This window comes from Dama dama, chromosome 10, assembly GCF_033118175.1.
Source record: "Dama dama isolate Ldn47 chromosome 10, ASM3311817v1, whole genome shotgun sequence".
In the NCBI taxonomy this organism is placed as follows: domain Eukaryota; kingdom Metazoa; phylum Chordata; class Mammalia; order Artiodactyla; family Cervidae; genus Dama; species Dama dama.
Genome location: NC_083690.1, coordinates 5,550,240 through 5,568,748, shown reverse-complemented (window position 1 = coordinate 5,568,748; position 18,509 = coordinate 5,550,240). Strand labels below are relative to the sequence as shown.

At 53.4% G+C, this 18,509-nt stretch overlaps 1 protein-coding gene across 5 annotated transcripts; it reads left to right on the top strand.

Moving 5' to 3' along the window:
- Positions 1-635: 635 nt before the first annotated feature.
- On the top strand, positions 636-18,340 carry ZNF500 (zinc finger protein 500). Of its 5 annotated transcripts, none has more exons than XM_061152766.1 (9): positions 636-807; positions 2,941-3,212; positions 4,241-4,361; positions 10,410-10,925; positions 12,409-12,592; positions 12,788-12,855; positions 13,803-13,911; positions 15,521-15,634; positions 16,660-18,340. In XM_061152766.1, exons 4-9 carry the CDS (start codon positions 10,506-10,508, stop codon positions 17,283-17,285), a joined length of 1,521 nt encoding a protein of 506 aa, XP_061008749.1. In that variant the 5' UTR covers positions 636-807; positions 2,941-3,212; positions 4,241-4,361; positions 10,410-10,505; the 3' UTR covers positions 17,286-18,340. The 5 variants fall into 5 exon arrangements, with proteins under 5 accessions (XP_061008749.1, XP_061008748.1, XP_061008750.1 ...); XM_061152765.1 differs by having other exon boundaries at positions 4,241-7,218; XM_061152767.1 differs by having other exon boundaries at positions 4,039-4,361.
- Positions 18,341-18,509: the final 169 nt, after the last annotated feature.

The window sequence follows — 18,509 nt, the reverse complement described above, 5'->3', positions numbered from 1 at the left end:
AGGATCTTCACACTTGCGGTTCCTTCTGTGTGGACCCTTCCCCCCACCCCCCAAACCCCCAGGCTATCTCTAAGCTACCTTCCCTCTGACGCATTCAGCCTAAGAGGGTCAGGTCCCCTCTCCTCTACTGCTTTGGTAGCATCTACCAAAGAGGTGACTAAATGATTATTTGTGCAATTACTTGTCCAGTGTATACCTTTTTCTTGGTAGAATGTAAGTTTTATGAAAGAAAGCACTTGCTCATCATCGCCGAAACCCCAGCGCCTAGCAGAGCTGGCGGATGGGATCGCTCAATTGGCGGCTTTAAAAAATATATGTATGAATAAAAAAAAAAGAAAAAAATATATATGTATGAATGGATGAAGGGTTTTGAACGAATTAATGTCCCCCATTCACAGATGTGGAAACGGAGAATAGGAGCACGCAAGGGACCGGCAACGACAATGTGGCGCCCAGAAGCTGATGCCCCTTCTCGCCCGCCCCTCACCGGGTCACCTCCAGGAAAGACCCTTAAAGCAACACGACCCCTCGTCCTGCCGCAGGTAGGCCACTCGGCATCTGCCTGAACAGCGCCGCGCGGCGCATTCTGGGAAATGTAGTCTAGCTGTCTCCCCGTTTCCGGCGTCCGCGACTTCTGCTTCCCGCGGGCACCAGCCTCTTGCGAGGCTTTGGGAAGGACGCGCGAGACTGCGGTTGTGGATCCGGTTTGCGTCTGAGCTGCTGCTGCACCGGGCGCGCTGGCGTTCGCTGTGTAGCGAGGTCCTGTCACCCTTAGCCGTGCGCTGCGGCTCCTTCCCGGGCGCGGAGGTGAGTTCCGCATGGTCGCAGCCGTTAGGGCAGAAGCGGGAGTCGAACCTGGAGTGCCTCCTCTTGCTGGCCTCTCTTGCTGGTGAGGTCCAGGCCGCGCCTCAGAGCGAGTTCAGTCAGAGGCAAGGGTGGCTGAGTCAGGCCTCAGGTTGTCAGCGTTGTTATTTCGGGCTACAGTGGATTAGCCCGGGACTTAGGAACTAGAGTTCTGGAATCAAAAATTTGTGTTCCAGTCTCATTGCTATCACTTCACAACCATATTATCCTCCCTTGGCTCTATACCTAAAACTCGTGGAGCTTCAGGGTTATTATTATTATTTTTTTTTAACATGTAAAATAGAGATACAGCACCTTTGGCGTTAGTAACTTAGGAACAGAGTGGGAATGGGTATTGCCCGGCCCTCAGAAATTGGTGGCCATTATTATTCTTGTATCGGGGAGAAGCAGCCGGGGGGACAAGGAATTAGGGTTGGAAGTTGTTGGGGTCTTGAGGAGGGTGGGTCTTGACTTCGGAGGCTGTTGTCTCCCTGGCAGAGGGTAGGCAAAGGCACTTGGCATCTCTTTCAGAGGCTTAGCATAAACAACTTCGGCCTTTGGAAAGGAGAGTCTCCAGAGGCCACTTTTCTCCAAAGGTCACTTTTTTCTCCAAAGCAGTCTTCTCTGTCAGGGACAGGGAGGCGGGTTACCCTGGACCAGGTGGCAAAGGGTCTCTTCTTGACCAGACTCTACTTGGACTCCTCTGAACTCTCTTCTCAGCTAGGCCCTGATTTCTGGGCTTCCCTGTTTATTTCTGCATTGTTTGCTTGTGGCCATTTTAGCCAGAACCACCCGCCTCCCCCAACGGAATTGGGTTCCTCATCCTTCAGCATCCTCCAGGTGATGTCTCGTCACCATAACCTTCCTTCAGCAAGAAACCCTTCTTACCCCTTACGTTTCCTTTTACCAATTTTCCATCCACTGCCACCCTCCCACCTCAGTCCCCAGGCCTGCACCTTGGCTGTAAGTTCCCACCTTTCCTTGTTGTATTAGGAGTTGAACTTGATCTCTCTCTCCATTGCAGTGTAATAGGGAAGAACCTTTGTAGTCTGTTGCAGGTTAATTACTAAAGGGATGTTGCCTATAAGCTTAAATTATCCATAATGGCCCATCTCTGGGAATGCCGCCTTCCAAGTAATGATCATTAAGCTCAAATGCCTTTGTTTAGGGCTTCTCAGGCAACTCAGTGGTAAAAGAATCCCTGTGTCAATGCAGGAGATGCAAGAGAGGCTGGTTCAACGCCTGGGTCCGGGAGATCCCCTGGAGGAGGAAATGGCAAGCCACTCTAGTATTCTTGCTGGAAAAAATCCCATGGACAGAGGAGCCTGGTTGGCTACAGTCCATGGGGTCACAGAGAGTTGGACATGACTGAGTGACTCAGCACACAAGCACCTTTGTTGAGCTCACTAGAAATATCCTTACCAGGCTCACGTGTGAATGACGGCAAGAAATTAACACAGCCGCTCTGGAGGCTGACCAGAACCAGGAAATGTTTGATTTTATGCCCTCCCCTTTTAGTATAAAAGAAGCCTGAATTCTAACTTAGACAAGATGGTTGTTCGGGACACAAGTCTGCCATCTTCTCAGTCTGCCAACTTTTTGAATCAAGTTGCTGTTCTTGCACCAACAACTCGCCTCAATTTATTGGCCGGTTGTGTAGCCAGCAGTACACGTTTGGACTCGGTAACAGCAGTGGTCCCTAAAAAGTGGCATCAATAATTTCTTTTCTTAGAAGTGGCTTAAGAAGCTCCATTCCTCAGCTGTTCCTCTGTGTGTCTGTCTCTCTCACGGGCTGGCTCTCCTCTTCTTGATTGGCTTCAGCCCACAGCAGATTCTTGGAGGGAAGCTGGACATTTTACCTCTATTTCTCTTCCCTAGCTCTGGTCTCCTGCCCTTTTAAGAAAGCCTTTGGAGAAAATACTGAAGCCAAGGAGATGCTGGCTTCCCTTTCTGAAATGGAGGCCAGGTGAATGAATGGTCCTTTGTCTAAATATTTTCTACCTAAAAGAGCAGCTGCATTGCTCTTTCCCCTCCCCCTGGTGTGTTTTTCTTCAAAGCAGTATCATCACCTGCATCATTTTTTTTTTCTGTGTATAGACTTACTGGCAGCTCAGATGGTAAGGAATCTGCCTGCAATGCAGGAGACACAGGTTCAGTCTCTGGGTCAGAAAGATCACCTGAAGAAGGGAATATGGCTGCCCATTCCAATATTCTTGCCTGGAGAATTCCATGAACAGAGGAGCCTGGCGGGCTACAGTCCATGGGGTTGCAGAGTTGGACATGACTGAGCAACTAACACACACAGGCATACCTCGGAGATACTGCCAGTTTGGTTCCAGACCACCGTGAGAAGAGGCTATCACCATAAAGTGAGTCACATAAATTCTTGGTTTTCCAGGGCATATAAAACTCAAGTTTATATTATACTGTAGTCTATTAAGTATGCAGTAGCGTTATGTCTAAAAACTCTACAAATCTTAATTTAGAAAAATATTGCTAAAAAACGCTACCATCATCTGACAATACAGGGTTTCCACAAACCTTCAATTTGTTAAAAAAACGTAATATATGCAAAGCACAATAAAGTGCAATAAAATGAAGTCTACCTATACATCTTTGTGCCAGAAACAGCCCAGAAATGTGTTAGTGGGTTTGGTTTATCTCACCCAGGATTTAATCCCATTTTGAGTCTGCATTTAAACTTGGGAGTTTTCACCTAAAAATCCAAATATTTAGATTCTGGGAAGTGACCAAATTGGCAGGCAGTGTTGGGCCTGTGTCCCCCACTGCTTCCGGTGGCCTTGTATCTGCTCCATCTGCCACATGGCACTGTTACGTTTCTTGTAGAGAGAAAATCTCCACACTCAAGTCACTCTCACACACAGTAATACAGAAGAAAACCCAAGAGGGACATGTTTAAAGAAAAATGGGAGAATGGGAGCGCGCATGTCTTTGCGGAAAGCAAGAATATTCCAGAATGTTTAGTATCTGTGTCAAAAGCCCATTTTTACCTTCCTCTCTGACCCTTGTGGGTATTTGAACAGGTGACCCCAGGCCCAGAGTGGGTGATAGTCTGAGGGGGGGACTTTTGCCATTCCAGGGACTGGTGGTGGTTGTGGGTTCTGTGTGTTATGGACTGGACTGTGACCCCCAGAACTCACACTGAAGCCCTATCATGACTGTATATGGAGACAGGGTCTATAGGAGGTAATTAATATGAAAAGAAGAGAGAGAGCACCGTTTCTTCCCACCAAGTGAGGGCACAGAGGAGGCACCATCCATGAGCCAGGAAGAGAGTCTTCACCGGCACCTTGATCTTGGACTTCCCGCCTCCAGAACTGTGAGATACAAATGTCTGTTGACTAAGCCCCCTGTCTCTGGTACTCTGTTACGGCAGCCCAGCAGACTCTGACACTGTGTGTTTCCCAAGAGAAGTATATGAATCATCACTCTGTCCTGAGCCACAGCTGAGCCGACCTTGAACAGGAGACTTTCCAGACTTGACTACATCTCCACGGGTGAGGATTTCCAAGCATGCCTGGTGGTCCTTGAGTCCCTTCCTTCCTCCAGATTCCAGCCTTTTTTCGTGATGCCGCATCCTTTGCATCCTTTATGCTTTGCACACCTGTTGTCACTCATCTGCTTCTCATTTAACTTGCTGACTTCAGGAAAAAGACAGAGAGTTTCAAATGCTGGGTGGTTCGAGGTGTAAGTGGTATCTCCTGCCTCCCTGTTAACTGATGAATCCTCTTGTGTGTCTAAAATCTCATGATGGAACCAAAACACAGCCAGACTCCAAGGAGAGATTTCACAGTATTGCACAGCAAGCACTCTTATTCTCCATCCTTTCTGTTAATGAAAATAATAACAAAACATTTGCTGTTCACTGAGTGCTCCTATGTTTGAGTCTAGAGCAAAATATTTTAATGTACTCTGTCATTTAATTCTATTATAGTAAGTATCCTCTAGGGAATAGGTACCATTAACCCCCATTTATATTATTGTCAGAATTAAGAGGTGTTTTTTTTTTAATTTTTTTTATTATTTATTTTTGGCTGTGCTGGGTCTTTGTTGCTGGGCACAGGCTTTCTCTAGTTGGGGCGAGCAAGGGTTACTCTTTATTGCAGCTCAAGGGATTCTCATCGCAGTAGCTTCTGTTATGGAGCACTAGCTCCAGGCATGCGGGTTTAGTAGTTGCAGCCCACAGGCTTAGTAGCCTCACGGCTTGTGGAATCTTACCAGACCAGATATCAAACCTGTGTCCCCTGCATTGGCAGGCAAATTCTTAACTACTAGACCATCAGGGAAGTCCTGGAATCAAGTTTGTGATAAAGTTGGGCAACAGAGTTCAGTGTCTAAAGAACAAATTCCACCCACTTATTTATTTGATTTCTCAGCAAATAGTTACTGAGCCTCTACCATTAGTATATGCCAAGCAGATCTATTTAGTGTGTTGAGAAAATTAGAGGGGCCCTGCTTGGGCAGCTCAGAGAATCTTGGGACAGGACTAGAGTCTTCCAAGAAACAGCTTGCATATTTACTGTGAGTCAAAGCTTCAATTACATAGGTGGCATTCAAGTTTACCTTTAGGAGAGTGTTCTAAGGAGCAGTCTGAAGCATGCTTGCCTGAGTTTGTCTTGGCTTTTACACTTTCCTAGCTGTGTGGCCCTAGGCAGGGCTCTGTACCTCTCTGAGCCTCAGTTTACTTAACTAAAATGTGGGTCACGATGATGTTTACATGATTGTCATGAGGATTTTAGTAAGTTAAAACATGAGCTCCATGGACTTAGGCAGTACTTAAAAAAAAGTTAGCTTTTATTGTTAGCTTGCAAAGGCCTTAGAAAAAGTATAACAAAACACCAATTACATATCAGTTTTGGAAAACTGTAGTTCTCTGGTGACTATCTGATATAGTTCAGTTGAATAATGGACTGTAGCCTGCCAGGCTCTGTTCATGGACTTCTCCAGGCCAGAATACTGGAGTGGGTAGCCGTTGCCTTCTCCAGGGGATCCTCCCAGCCCAGGGATTGAACCCAGGTCTCCCGCATTGTAAGCGGATTCTTTCCTGTCTGAGCCACCAGAGAAGCCGAGGAATACTGGAGTGGGGAGCCTATCCCTGCTCCAGCGGATTTTCCCAACCCAGGAATCAAACCGGGGTCTCCTGCATTGCAGGCAGATTCTTTACCATCTGAGCTACCAGGGAAGCTCATAAAAAAACACCCATCACATATCAAGTTTTGAAAACTGTAGTTCTCTGATGACCTGAGATAATTCAGTAGAATTAGCTAAACTGTTAGCCTTGTACTGAATTGTTGGTCCTTAGTTATTTGGGCTTTGGGAAATTGCTACCACAGGTGACTCAGAGTGCTGGATCATAGACCATCTCTTCTCAGCCATAATTAAGTCATGGGAGTAAGTGTGAGCTGAACCAATGCCCAGTATGTGATTATGAATTGTGTGCCATCTGTCTGAAGATGATCTTCCCCTCTGTCTTCAGAGGAGGACATGTATGAGTGAACCTCTCAATTGTTGGCCTGCTTCAATGAGTGTGAGGCTGCCATTTTATTTATTTATTTTTAATATTTATTTATTCGGCTGTGCTGGGTCTTAGGTGTGGCATGTGGGATCTAGTTCTCCCATCAGAAATTGAACCCAGGCCCCCTGCATTGGGAGGGCAGAGTCTTAGCCACTGGACCACAAGAGAAGTCCTACGCTTCTGCTAAGTCACTTCAGTCGTGTCCAACTCTGTGCGACCCCATAGACGGCAGCCCACCAGGCTCCCCCGTCCCTGGGATTCTCCAGGCAAGAACACTGGAGTGGGTTGCCATTTCCTTCTCCAATGCCTGAAAGTGAAAAGTGAAAGTGAAGTCGCTCAGTCCTGTCTGACACTTAGCGACCCCATGGACTGCAGCCTACCAGGCTCCTCCATCCATGGGGTTTTCCAGGCAAGAGTACTGGAGTGGGGTGCCATTGCCTTCTCCAAGAGAAGTCCTGTGGCTGCCATTTTAAGTCCAACTGTTTTGTAAACTCCATAAATGCTATGAAAACAAGCTACCTTTATAATTATAAATAATTATATGTGATTATAGATACATGTACAGCAATAAATACTTTTCCTTCAGACTCCACACCATGCTTGGCACTTTAATGAACTGTGAACCTCTTACAGGAACTCCACGGCCCCAGGCATCCGAGATCCACAAATCTGGAGGCCTGCAGGCTTCATCCCAGTATGGTTGCAGGTCATGAGCTGGTGTTTATGGAGCACCTGTTACATGCTAGACATCATCAGAGGGACTTTATAAGCTCAATCTCATCTGTCAGCTCTCAGAAGCTGGAGCTATGACAATCCCCATTTTACAGATGAGGTAAAAGGTAAGGCTTACCCAGTTACTAAGTGGTAGAGCCAGGATCTGGTTTGGGTGTATGTCAGCGTAGGTCCAAATCCATACTGGTGTGCATTGGTTATGGCGTGAATGTGTGTCCCCCTCAAAATAGATTTAAGAAAGAAATCCTGGGCAAAGTAGAAATGTATCCTTTAAAACTCTATTGGCCATAGTCACTGAAAACTGCCCAGAGAGGAGAGGACCAGGGCTATGTCAGTCAGGCCATGGTCACTACATGGACTTTGCTGACTTGTGTGTATCTGGCCCTGAGGAGATGATGCAAGTCACAAGGCCAGGGCCCCGCAGCTAATCAGGAGGCCGTTAGAAACTGGAAGGTGTGGGGCAGCTTTGAGGATGGTAGTGTCCCCACCCCTGTCTGCCCCTCCAGACAGAGCCCAACGTCTCTTCTGTTTTCCTCCTTTTCCCTGTTGTACATCTGTCTTCTTCTTTTTCTTCCTGTTCTCTCTCCTTCCTCCCCCGCTACATACCTCTGTGACTTGTTCAAATTTCCCCTTTCCACTCCCCGCTGAGGCTGACAGAATGGCAGGCTGCTTGTGCTCAGCTTGAGTGCCAGTCCTCTGGACGGCCCCACATCTTGGTTCTGGTTGCCGCCAAGAGCATGGCTTTCCTGACCAGCAGCCCGAGACTGTAAGGGGAAAATGAAGCACATGTGATCCTGCCTTGCGTGAAGCCCCACCACGAGGCTGCCCTGAAATCTGGCGTCTGCCCTTAAAGATGCCCCCCCACTCCGCAGGGGTGGTCCCAGAAGTCGGGGTGGGCAGCCCAGCGTCTTGTTCTGCCTGTGTGCCACAAGAAAAAATGGATGTTGGTTGTAGGGGGAGAAGTGGAACGTGAGCAAGAATGGAGAGTGAAGCGAGAAGGAAGTGGATGGAAAGAAGGAAGCTAGTGGGAGGTGCTAGGCCTGGGGATGCCAGCGCTGAAGGACTCAGGGTCGTCTCGTGGTTAGTCAGTGATTTTATGGAGCTCTCACTACTCACCGCCAGGCACACAAGCCTCACCATGATCCTCTGCCTGCTCAGAGCTCCCTACCTGCCTCCACCTCCCTCCTCCAAGCTCCACAGGGACACCAAGGACTGACTGTCCAGTTTACCACCTGTTCATGGTGCCTGCTTGGGTCAGAGCAGAGGCCAATAAAATACATATTTGTTGATCAGATTAACAAATGAAGAAATAAGCAGTTGATAACCAAGATGCACCAAACAGTTTTGTCAGTCTTCATCTTCCAGCCTCTAAAATTGGAGTTGAACTAAGACACCTGAGTTCCAGCCTCACCCCAGCTCTGCACCTGCTGGGTGTGTGTGTCTTTGGGCAGGTCATTGAACCTCTGCACCTGTGTTTTGTTGTTGCTGTTTAGCTGCTAAGTTGGCTAAGTTGTGTCCAACTCTTTGGCGACCCCATGGACTGTAGCCCTCCAGGCTCCTCTGTCCCTGGGATTTCCCAGGCAAGAATATTGGAGTGGGTTCCCATTTCCTCCTCCAGGGGATCTTCCCGACCCAGGGATCGAACCAAGGTCCCCTGCATTGCAGCAAGTTCTTTACCATCTGAGCCCCCAGGGAAGCCCTGCACCTCTGTTTACTGACCTTATAAAGCAGGGATAATAAAACCTCCTTTGTTTCAAAGAGGAACCGATTTAATAATTACAAAGCGTTTAGAACAGAGCCTGGCACATACATAGTACTATGTAGGTAAAACAGTAAATTTCCAGGGTCCCCTCCACCTTGGGACTTTCTCAGGCCGGGGGGTAGTGGTAGAACGGAAGCTGGGAGAGTGGCCAAGTAGCTGGGTAGCCGCTGTAGCACTCACACATGCGCACTGAAGGTTCAGGGCTACTAGCACCTACAATGCCTACTGGAGTGGGTAGCCTACCCCTTCTCCAGTGGACCCAGGAACTGGGGTTGCCTGCACTGCAGGCGGATTCTTGACCAGCTGAGCTACCAGGGAAGCCCACAGCGCCTCCCAGGACCCTTCTAACCCAGGGCGCGGCTCAGCCGGGGGAGGACTACATTACCCACAGTGCATCCCGCGGGGCCTCAGTTCAGTTCAGTTCAGTTCAGTCGTGTCCGCCTTTGCGACCCCGTGGGCTGTAGCCCGCCAGGCTTCTGTGAACTGAGCGGGTCCCACCTCGCGGAGCAGAGTCGCTCCGTAGTTCGTTTCTCTGCGTGAAAGTCGGTTCAGCCAATAGGGTTCAGCCTAAGGGCTGCGTTACCTAAGGTAGCCTAAGGTTCAGCCAAAGGGCTGCGTTACCGAAAATGCCTCCCGTTGGCCCGCCCACCAAGACCCATTCCCATTCAACAGCGGGCTTGAACGTGCGAGGACTACGTTACCCAGAATGCTTCCCGTGGGCGGCCCTCGCGGCCTTGCTCTCCAGCTCGACGCGCGGCTCAGCCAATGGTCGCTTCCGAGCGTTCGGGTTTGTGATGCACGGATACTGGTCCTAGTTTCTGGACCGCCTAGACCTCCGTACCCACTGTCCCACTCCGGTTCCACCCCGCAGCACCGGCCCGCCGCGACCTCCCCACGAGTCGCAGTGCTGTCGGTGAGTGCGGACGCAGGGTCCCCGCTCGAGCTTCTGTCCGCGGCGCTTGATGGAGCGTGGTTTGTGTTCGGCCTCGGTCCTAGCTGTCCCTCTTGCTGAAGGGGCGAGACGGGAAAGCAGGTCGGCCAGAGAGTCCTGACCTTGTCAAGACACTGGAAGGAGAGGGGCTGTGGTGGGGCTCGTGGAGCCCGAAATCCGGGTTCAGGTTGGGATAGAATCTAAGCCTTCCTTGGCAGAGAGGTACCAGATTCTCATTATATTTTCGAGGGACCTCGTCCAAAAATGGCAAACTGTGAAAATGAAAACTCTCTCGGATTGTGACCGCGTTCCAGGCTCTGTGCTAAAAAGTAAACCCTTTTAAAACATCCTGTTTAGTTCTCTCAGCAACCTCCTCTTTCACTTGAGGAACTGAGGCCCAGAGATTAAGAAATTCTCCGGGGGGAAGGGGGGTGGAATTCTCCTGGGAATTATGGGGTTAGTAGCGAAGACAGGTTGATCTACTTTAACTGTTTCTTTTGCCAATAAGGGAGAGTTGGCCTTGGGGCCAGGGCAGGGGCTTATGGGCGCAGACGCTTATCCAGCCCCTGTGCTGCACCCCGTATGAGTTTACTGTCTCTCCACAGAGCCCTGAAAACATCTTTCCCAGTGTCTGGCCAGAGGTGCAGGGAGAGACAGGCGTTATCTCCAGGCCGGGGAAAGGGCAAGGGCCGCCAGGAGCAATGGCAACCGCTCCCGGCTGTCAGTCTCTGGCCCCCCTGGAGCAGGAGGGTGACGTCCTCGAGGGTGACATCCTCGTCGTGAAGGTGGAGGATGACTACTGCTGGGAAGAGGAGCCCTCCTCGGAGGCGGAAGACCCCAGCCCTGAAACCTTCCGCCAGCTCTTCCGGCTGTTTTGCTACCAGGAGGTGGCGGGACCCCGGGAGGCCTTGAGCCGCCTCTGGGAGCTCTGCTGCCGCTGGCTGCGGCCCGAGCTGCGCACCAAGGAGCAGATCCTGGAGCTGCTGGTGCTGGAGCAGTTCCTGACGGTGCTGCCGGGGGAGATCCAGGCCCGGGTGCGGGAGCAGCAGCCAGAGAGTGGTGAGGAGGCCGTGGTCCTCGTGGAAGGGCTGCAGCGGGAGCCCAGGAAGCAGAGGCCGCGGGTGAGGTGGGGGGCATTTGGGCCCTGAGGTGAGGAATCGGGGCCCTGCTCCTGAGGTCTGCATTTGTAGGTCCCGTGGGCTCTGGGCTGACATTGAGGAAGGTAGCTGCAGAGTTTCCCAGCTTTGGCTAGCGTGTGTGCATCTATTGTTTAACCACTATAGTCCCAATCGCCCTTTCTGAGCTATATGGTTTGGTTCCTTAACACCATCCCAACATACACAGGTTTTGATGGGAGGGAGGCTGGAGGCCTTTTCAGGCTGGACCTTGAGAGTTGAAAAGATTCCCAAAGAGGGAGGAGCCCTGGGAAGAAAGAACAGGTGCTGATGGATGCTCTGATTAGAGCCCCTGTCTCTCCAGAGCGGTACCATTCAATACAGTAGCTGCCATATGTTGTTTTTCTTTTTATTATAATTAAATAAAATATAAATTCGTAGGTCATACTTTACCACCTTCCAGAGGCTCAGTTGCCACACGTGGCCAAGGGCTACTTATTGAACAAGGATAGTGCAGATATGGGACACTTGCATCATCATGGAACGTTCTCCAGAGAGCACCACTCAAGAGCACTCTCCTCCTCCTCAGCAAATGCGGGGAGTCTCTTACATATCTCTTCTGCTTGAGTCAGAGTGAGTCCTCCTGACTCGATACTTGGCAAGCTCTGCAGGTCACCTTTCCTCCTGTAGCAGTGCCATTGGCTGCACACTGCTGTTCTTTTGCATCTGTCAAAAGAGAGCAGCACCCACCCCCACCAAAAAAAACAAACCTGACCACAAGATGAGTCGAATGCAGTAAGCAAATCTCGCCTTGAGATGGCCAACAGGAATTCAGGAGCCCTTCTCAGACCCCCGCCAGCCTGGGCGCTTGGGGTCCCTGGCACGGGCTTTCCTCTGCCACTGTGCCCCATCATCTCCGGGTGACAGAGCTGTGGAATGTTAAGCCTGGGACAGGATCCCTGGCACTGGTTTCACAGTTCCCCAGGGACGTCTCTTGTCCTTGGTATGGTTACGGTCAGTGTTCTCTGAGACCCAATTTCGTCTGATTCACCGTCCCTGGAATTAGGAGGTAGATGGTTCCAGAGGACCTGGAGATGACCTTCAGAAGTGGAACAAGTGCAGTAACTCAGACTTCCAAGACGAAAGCTGATTCGGGGCCTTCCTGGCTCAGTCCTTTCGGGAACACTCATGGAAGGGAGGAAGGGTGAGAGTGTGATATGGTATGACAGGGCGAGATGCAGAGTTTCAGGAGTGGAGCAGGCCTCCCCTTCCCCAGCTTGGGAGCCTGACCTCTTCCCGGGTCACCGGCCTTCCCCCTGGGGGCTGGCTGAAGGGCGGCACGTGGATGGTTGCAGAGGCCGTCAGACTGAGCAAGGCGGCCCAGTGATGAGGCAGAGCCTGGGACCAGGGTGCCCATGATGGGGGGTGGGGCACCTGTGCGCGCCCCCAGCCTTCTGGGAGCTGGCGGGCAGATCTCTGTCTGTTGTAGGATCCGGAGTTGCTCCCTGATGATGCGCTGTCCCATGGGACAGAGGAGTGGTTCTCAAAACACCAGGTGGAAGCCCAGCCAGAGGAGCTGTCCCTGGGGGAAGGGGCTCAAGACTCCAGCCAGCCGCCCCCAGCCCAGCTGAGCCATAGGCCAAGAGGAGACCCCTCGCTCTGGCCAAAAAGGGGTGAGTAGCTGCCCCTCTCGAGGAAAGCAGAGCGCTGCACTCAGGAAGGAAAAGGGGAAGAAGTGTGGCTGGTCAGACCTGCGTGCCTGTGGGGTGGGCGGGCTCCCTGCAGGTGAGCGTCCCTGAGGAATAGCTGAACCTGTCCAGCCTTTGCTGCTGTGGGCATGGGTGGGTGACTCTGTACTGTCTCCCCAGGCCCAGCAGCTTCACGGCATCAGGAGACAGCAGCCCTGGCCACATCCTTCCTTTCAGCCTGGTCCCAGGTGAGCAGCTTCCCACTCTGCAGCATCCCCATGCATCCCACGCCCTTGTTACGAGCACACTTCTCTCAAGTGGTCAGGTCTGTGGGTTTCTGAGGCAGACCTTCACCCCCTGGGAAGTCTTACCTGCTCTCAGATGCCACCTGAGTATCAGGTGTGTGCTGGAGGATTCTGTGGTCCCAGTGGTAAGCTCGGGCAACCGCTTCAAACCCAGCTGTATGTTAAAATCTCCTGGGATCAGGGTAAAAATTAGAGAATTTTCCCCCAGACCTGGCCTGGAATTCTAATCTCCTTTGTTTGTTTCAGTAACAGCTCTGTTGAGGTGTAATTCACATACCATGCAATTCACCCATTTAAAGTATACAGTGTTTAGTATATTTACACAATCAAATTTTAGAATATTTTAATCACCTCCCCAAAATATCCCCCACTCATTAGCAGTCGCTCCTCATTTCCTCTCCCTCAGCTCCCTGGCAGCCCCCAGTCTCTCTGTCTCTGTGCATTTGCCTCTTCTGGATATTGTTTGGGTGTTAATTGTGCTCCCAGGTACCTTGGGTACCACTGGCCTAGAGGCATCCTGAAGTCCCCAGTCACCCCATTTGGGTCCCGGGCCTGGCTTGAGCTAAGGCAGGGCGGGCTAACTCTTGAACCTGGAAAGTGTCGGCTCCAGCGGGTGAGATCTCAGCAGACGCAGCTGCCCCCCGCAGCGCGTCTGTCCATGGCCCTGCAGCACTGCATGGAGCTTAGTGGTGACAGTGTCCTGAAGAGCAGGGTCCAGCCGTGCCTGAGCTGAGCTTCGGAGGGGAGGGTGGATAACAGCATGTGGAAAGGGAAAGGGTGGGAAGGGAAAAAGGCGGGGGAAGCAGGGCCTTCCGTCATCACACGAGAGGAGGGGATGGGCGGGCCCAGCAGGGCCAGGGGCATGGGCTCAGTGAGCTGCGCTCCCGCAGGTGCCAGTGGCCTTGGGGGGCGTGGCCATGTACCTGTCCCAGGAGGAGTGGGGCTGCCTGGACCTGGCTCAGCAGGACCACAGCTGCGACGTGCTTCTGGAGGATGCAGGTGCCGTGGGGAGACGCCGTCAGACGCCGCGCTATGTCTCAGAGTGGGCGAGTCTCTGGGAGGGTGCCCCTTCCTTCGGGCTCACTGAGGGTGTGTGTTGGTTTCCAGGACCCAAGGCCCCTGGCCACCTCCCTGTTCAGCACTTTCCCTGGCTCCCCCCACCTTTAGGAGCCAGTCCAGCAGTTCTCAAACTTTAGTGGCCTGAAGAATCCCTGGGGAGGATGTTAACAGTAGGAACTCGTGGGCCTTGTGTCCAGGGCTTGGCTGAGTGAGGCAGGGTTGTTCCCTGGCGAGTCTGCTAAGCAGCAGCTGCACGCAGCCCGCACTGCCAGGGTCACTGGGTGTCCTGTCGGCCCCCCGCCTGCAGTGAGGGCAGTGTGGTGCTTGCCCCGTCTCAGGCAGACGCCCAGAGCTGTCCTGGGTGCCTTCTTTTCCTCCTTCGCCACACAGTTGTCTAGTGTCAGTTCAGCCTCTGTGCCACGCTCGGGCCCTGTGGGCAGGGCTTCTCTTGGCCAGGCTCTGGCTGCCTGCAGCCTCTCCTCACCACCCCACGCTGTCCCTTCTCAGCTTGCCCAGCCACTCTTGACACCTGTTCTCTTCCTGAGATGTTTTCTAAAGGAGTTGAGACCCTGCTTTGTATCAGTTGGAGTTCTCCAGAGAGGACTAACTATTAGGATGTGTGCGTATGGAGAGATTTATTTTAAGGAATTAGCTCTCATGATTGTGGTGGCTGGCAAGTCTGAAATTTATACAGCAAGCCAGCTGGCTGGAAACCCAGGCAGGACTTCTTGGCTGCTGTCTGGAGGCAGAATTCCTTCTCCAGGAAACCTCAAGTGTTGCTTAAATTAAGGCCTTCAACTGATTTGGTGAGGCCCACCCTCAATGTGGAGGGTAATCTGCTCTATTTATAGTTATCTGATTGTAGATATTAATTATACCTACAAAATAATCTCCACAGCAACATCTAGACTGGTATTTAGGGAATTCTCTGGTGGCCAAGGTGATTAGGGCTCTGTGCTTTCACTGCCAAGAGTGTAAATTCAATCCCTGGTTGGGGAACCAAGATCCTGCAAGCCACGTGGCCAGGAACAAAAAAAAAGCCTGCTATATAACCACACAGTGACACCGTAGCCTGACCGGCTTAGCACAGAAAATTAATGATCACATACTTTCATTTATATCCTGATTTTTTCCAAACTTAAGTGTGTACACAACAAGAAGAAACTTGTCTGTTGCTGAGAATACTGGCTTGCTGGGTCTGCAGCGCTGCTGTCCCACCTCTCTGTGCCCTCTGCTGTCTCTGCCTCCTGCGTGTGTTGGGACTCTTGGCCATTTCCGCTCGGTTATGGTGAGACCCTGACGCCTTGGGACACCTGGCTTCCTTCCCAGAGCCAGGGAGAGCCGTGGGCCCTGTTTCCTCACTCACTTCCTCCTCTCTGAGCAGCCAGTCTGCAGAGAAGCCCAGCGCCTCCCTCTCTGTCTTTCGAGGCATTGAGCTTGTCCGCAGGTTCTCCTGACACCCCTTTGCCCTCACGAGGAGGGGGTTGTTGCAGTCTTGTGTTCTGTCCCGGCCACATTCACGTCCTTTCTTCTCTTTCCCCACAAGCAGGACTCCCCACGCCTGGGCCCTGTCTGACCGCCCTGCAGGGGCGAGGAGAAGGCCCGTGGGACCCAGCTCGAGCAGCCTCGGGGCCAAGGGAGGTCTCTGGTGGAGCCAGTTCAGGTAAGGTGTCTGCGAGGAGATGGCATCCCAGATGAAAATCTCGCTTCTCCTGGGCTGAGACTTTGGTGACTGTGTCTGTGGGCTTCAAGCTCAAGGGCTTAGAGCAAGTGCTGGCAGACTTTTTCCAAAAAGGGCCAGAAGTAAACAGGTTTTAGGGACCATGCAGTCTCCCTTGCGATGCCTCAGCTCTGCCGTCCTGGTGCAAAAGCAGTCACAGGTGGTAGGAAAAGACACGAGTGTGTGTGTGAAACTTCGCTTGCCAAGACTAAGCTCCACCTGAAGGGAAGGTCGGGGGAGACAGGTGGCTTGAGGGGCTCAAGAGGCACGCCCTCAGGATTGCAGGAGAGAGTCCTGCCCGGTCGACTGGGACCGTGCTGCATGCAGGTGCGACGGGGAGCCTAGTCCCAAGGAAGACATGAGGGGCCAGGTGGGGGCCCACCAGGATGTCCCGAGTGTCGCCCGGCCAGCAGAGCTCACTCTCCTGGGCCTGCACTGTGGGTGGAATTGCACAGTCATGTGGTCACTTGGTGTCACCGCCTGAGGAGCTGCCAGACTCAGCTCTCTGTAAAAGCTCTCCCCAAAGGCCAGGGCGGTGGTTCTGTCATGTCTCAGTCGTACAGACGAGGCAAACATGAGCTCGAGCCCACGCTTGGCTTCCCGGATGAGCCAGTGTGGAGACAGGAGGGGCCCCTGTGGGGGTGGGGGGGTGCATGTTTCTCGGAGGGCCTGTCCCTCCCCTGTTGCGTCGTGGGCTTCCGCGTCCTCAAGTGTAGATGGGCCCGTCACAGCCCCACCTCACAGGCCTTGATGAGTTACTGTGTGTTTCTGAGTGTCTGCCCCTGATTTGAGTTCCTGGACTCAAGCTGAGTGACATGTGCCCGAGGAACGTGTGGAAACGGCCCTTGAAGGCACTGCCCTGCATCATCCGCCTCAGATGGGCCGCCGCGCCCCTGCCCGCCTTCTGCGAGCGTCCCTGTCCCTCCCCTCTCCCCGTGGAGCCCTCAGCCGTGTACTGTCTGTCTCAGGGCGTGGGAGGCGCTTGGAGGCTGGAGAGGATGCCGGGGAGGACGCGTCGCTGAGCACAGGGTGGGCCCATGCGCGCCCAGATCTGGGTCCGGGGCCCGGCCAGACCAGACCCCAGCAGCCTCAGGACAGAGCGGGGCCCCTCGGAGTCCGGAAGCCACACGCGTGCCCCGAGTGTGGCAAGGCCTTCCGCAAGACGTCGCACCTGGCCAAGCACCAGCGCACGCACACAGGCGAGCGGCCCTACCAGTGCCAGGTGTGCGGGAAGCGCTTCGGCGACCGCTCCAACTGCAGCACGCACCAGCGGGTGCACACGGGCGAGAAGCCCTACGCCTGCGCCGAGTGCGGCAAGCGCTTCAGCCAGAGCTCCAGCCTGGTCATCCACCGCAGGACGCACACGGGCGAGCGGCCCTACCAGTGCCAGCTCTGCGGGAAGCGCTTCAACAACAGCTCACACTTCAGTGCGCACCGCAGGACGCACACGGGCGAGAAGCCCCACACCTGCCCGGCCTGCGGCAGGGGCTTCCGCCGGGGCACCGACCTCCGCAAGCACCAGCGCACGCACGGCGGGGAGCAGCCGCCGCACAGACCCGCAGGGCTCCAGGACACGCCTGGGGCCTGGGCCTGATCATTCGGGGACCTGCAGGGTCGTTTCAGCCCCGGAGTCAGCTCCCCTGTCTCCGGGCGTCTTTAGACTCTGTTCCCGTGGGCCCAGTGTAAGCAGGAAGCCGGGCCCCGCCGGTGGATCAGGGTCCCGGGCTACCACGAAGGACCGCACGCAGGGGTGCGGGAATTCTCAGTTCAGGGGTCAGAGTCTGAAGTCAAGGTGCCTGCGGGCTGCTCCTTCAGGAGGCTCAGGTGGGGTCCGTTCCGCAGTCTCCTCCGGGCTTGTGGCCACAGGGCTCTGCCACCACCCTCTCCCCCCCGCCCGGCCCCTTCTGTGTATCTCCACGTGTGCTCCTGTCTTCTAAGAACATCGTCATTGGATTTAGGGCACACTCAGTCCGGAACAACCTCATCCTAGCTTGTTACATCTGCAAGGACCTGTTTCCAAGTGGGGCCCCCTCTAAGGCTCTGACTGTTAACTTGGGGGACACCCTTCAGCCCACTTTGGGGGAAGCCTTGGTGGCTGTGGCCGCTTGCAGCTTTACATGTCTCCGTCCTCCTGGGGTTGCTCTTCTCCTTCCCCCAACCTCACTGCACTTGCCGGGTGTAGCCTGAGGGGGTTCTCCAGCATCACAGTGGTTGGGGGTCCCCCTTGCAGATCCACAGCTGTCCTGTTGGATGGATGGCTGGTGCGGGAACGCTTCCCTGAGACCCTTCCTTCCAACCTCCCCCGCCCACCGGGAAGTCTGGAGGTTTCCCCAGGAGAGGTACCAGGGCTGTCATTGATCCGGCCCAGGTGGCCATGTCCCAGGATGCAGGCTGGCCTTGGTTGCCCCTCTTTGTCTTTATGATGTGGCCATGCCTCTCTGATTGGTTCCCATCTGTGGCCTCACACATGGCCGAGTGGCGCAATAAGAGGCCTTGTTTGCTGTCGCCACGAGTGGGGCAGCTCTGAAACCTCTGGGTTTCAGAATGTTCCCTCCCATCACTAGACATACTGTTCCTTTTCCACACACCCCACGCACCCGGTGTGAACTGCCCTTCTCTGCTCCCTTAATAAACAGCGTCTGTCACTCATCCTGGCAGCTGTGCTCTGTTCTGTGTGATCTCGGGAGACGGGGGCCACCCCGTTTAGGGATGGCTTCTCCCTTCTGGGCCAGCTTGTGGGATGCGTGGCGTCCACCCAGATCCAGCCGCGCCAGTGTCGCCAACGGCCCGCCCACCTGCCCCTCACAGACTCACTTCT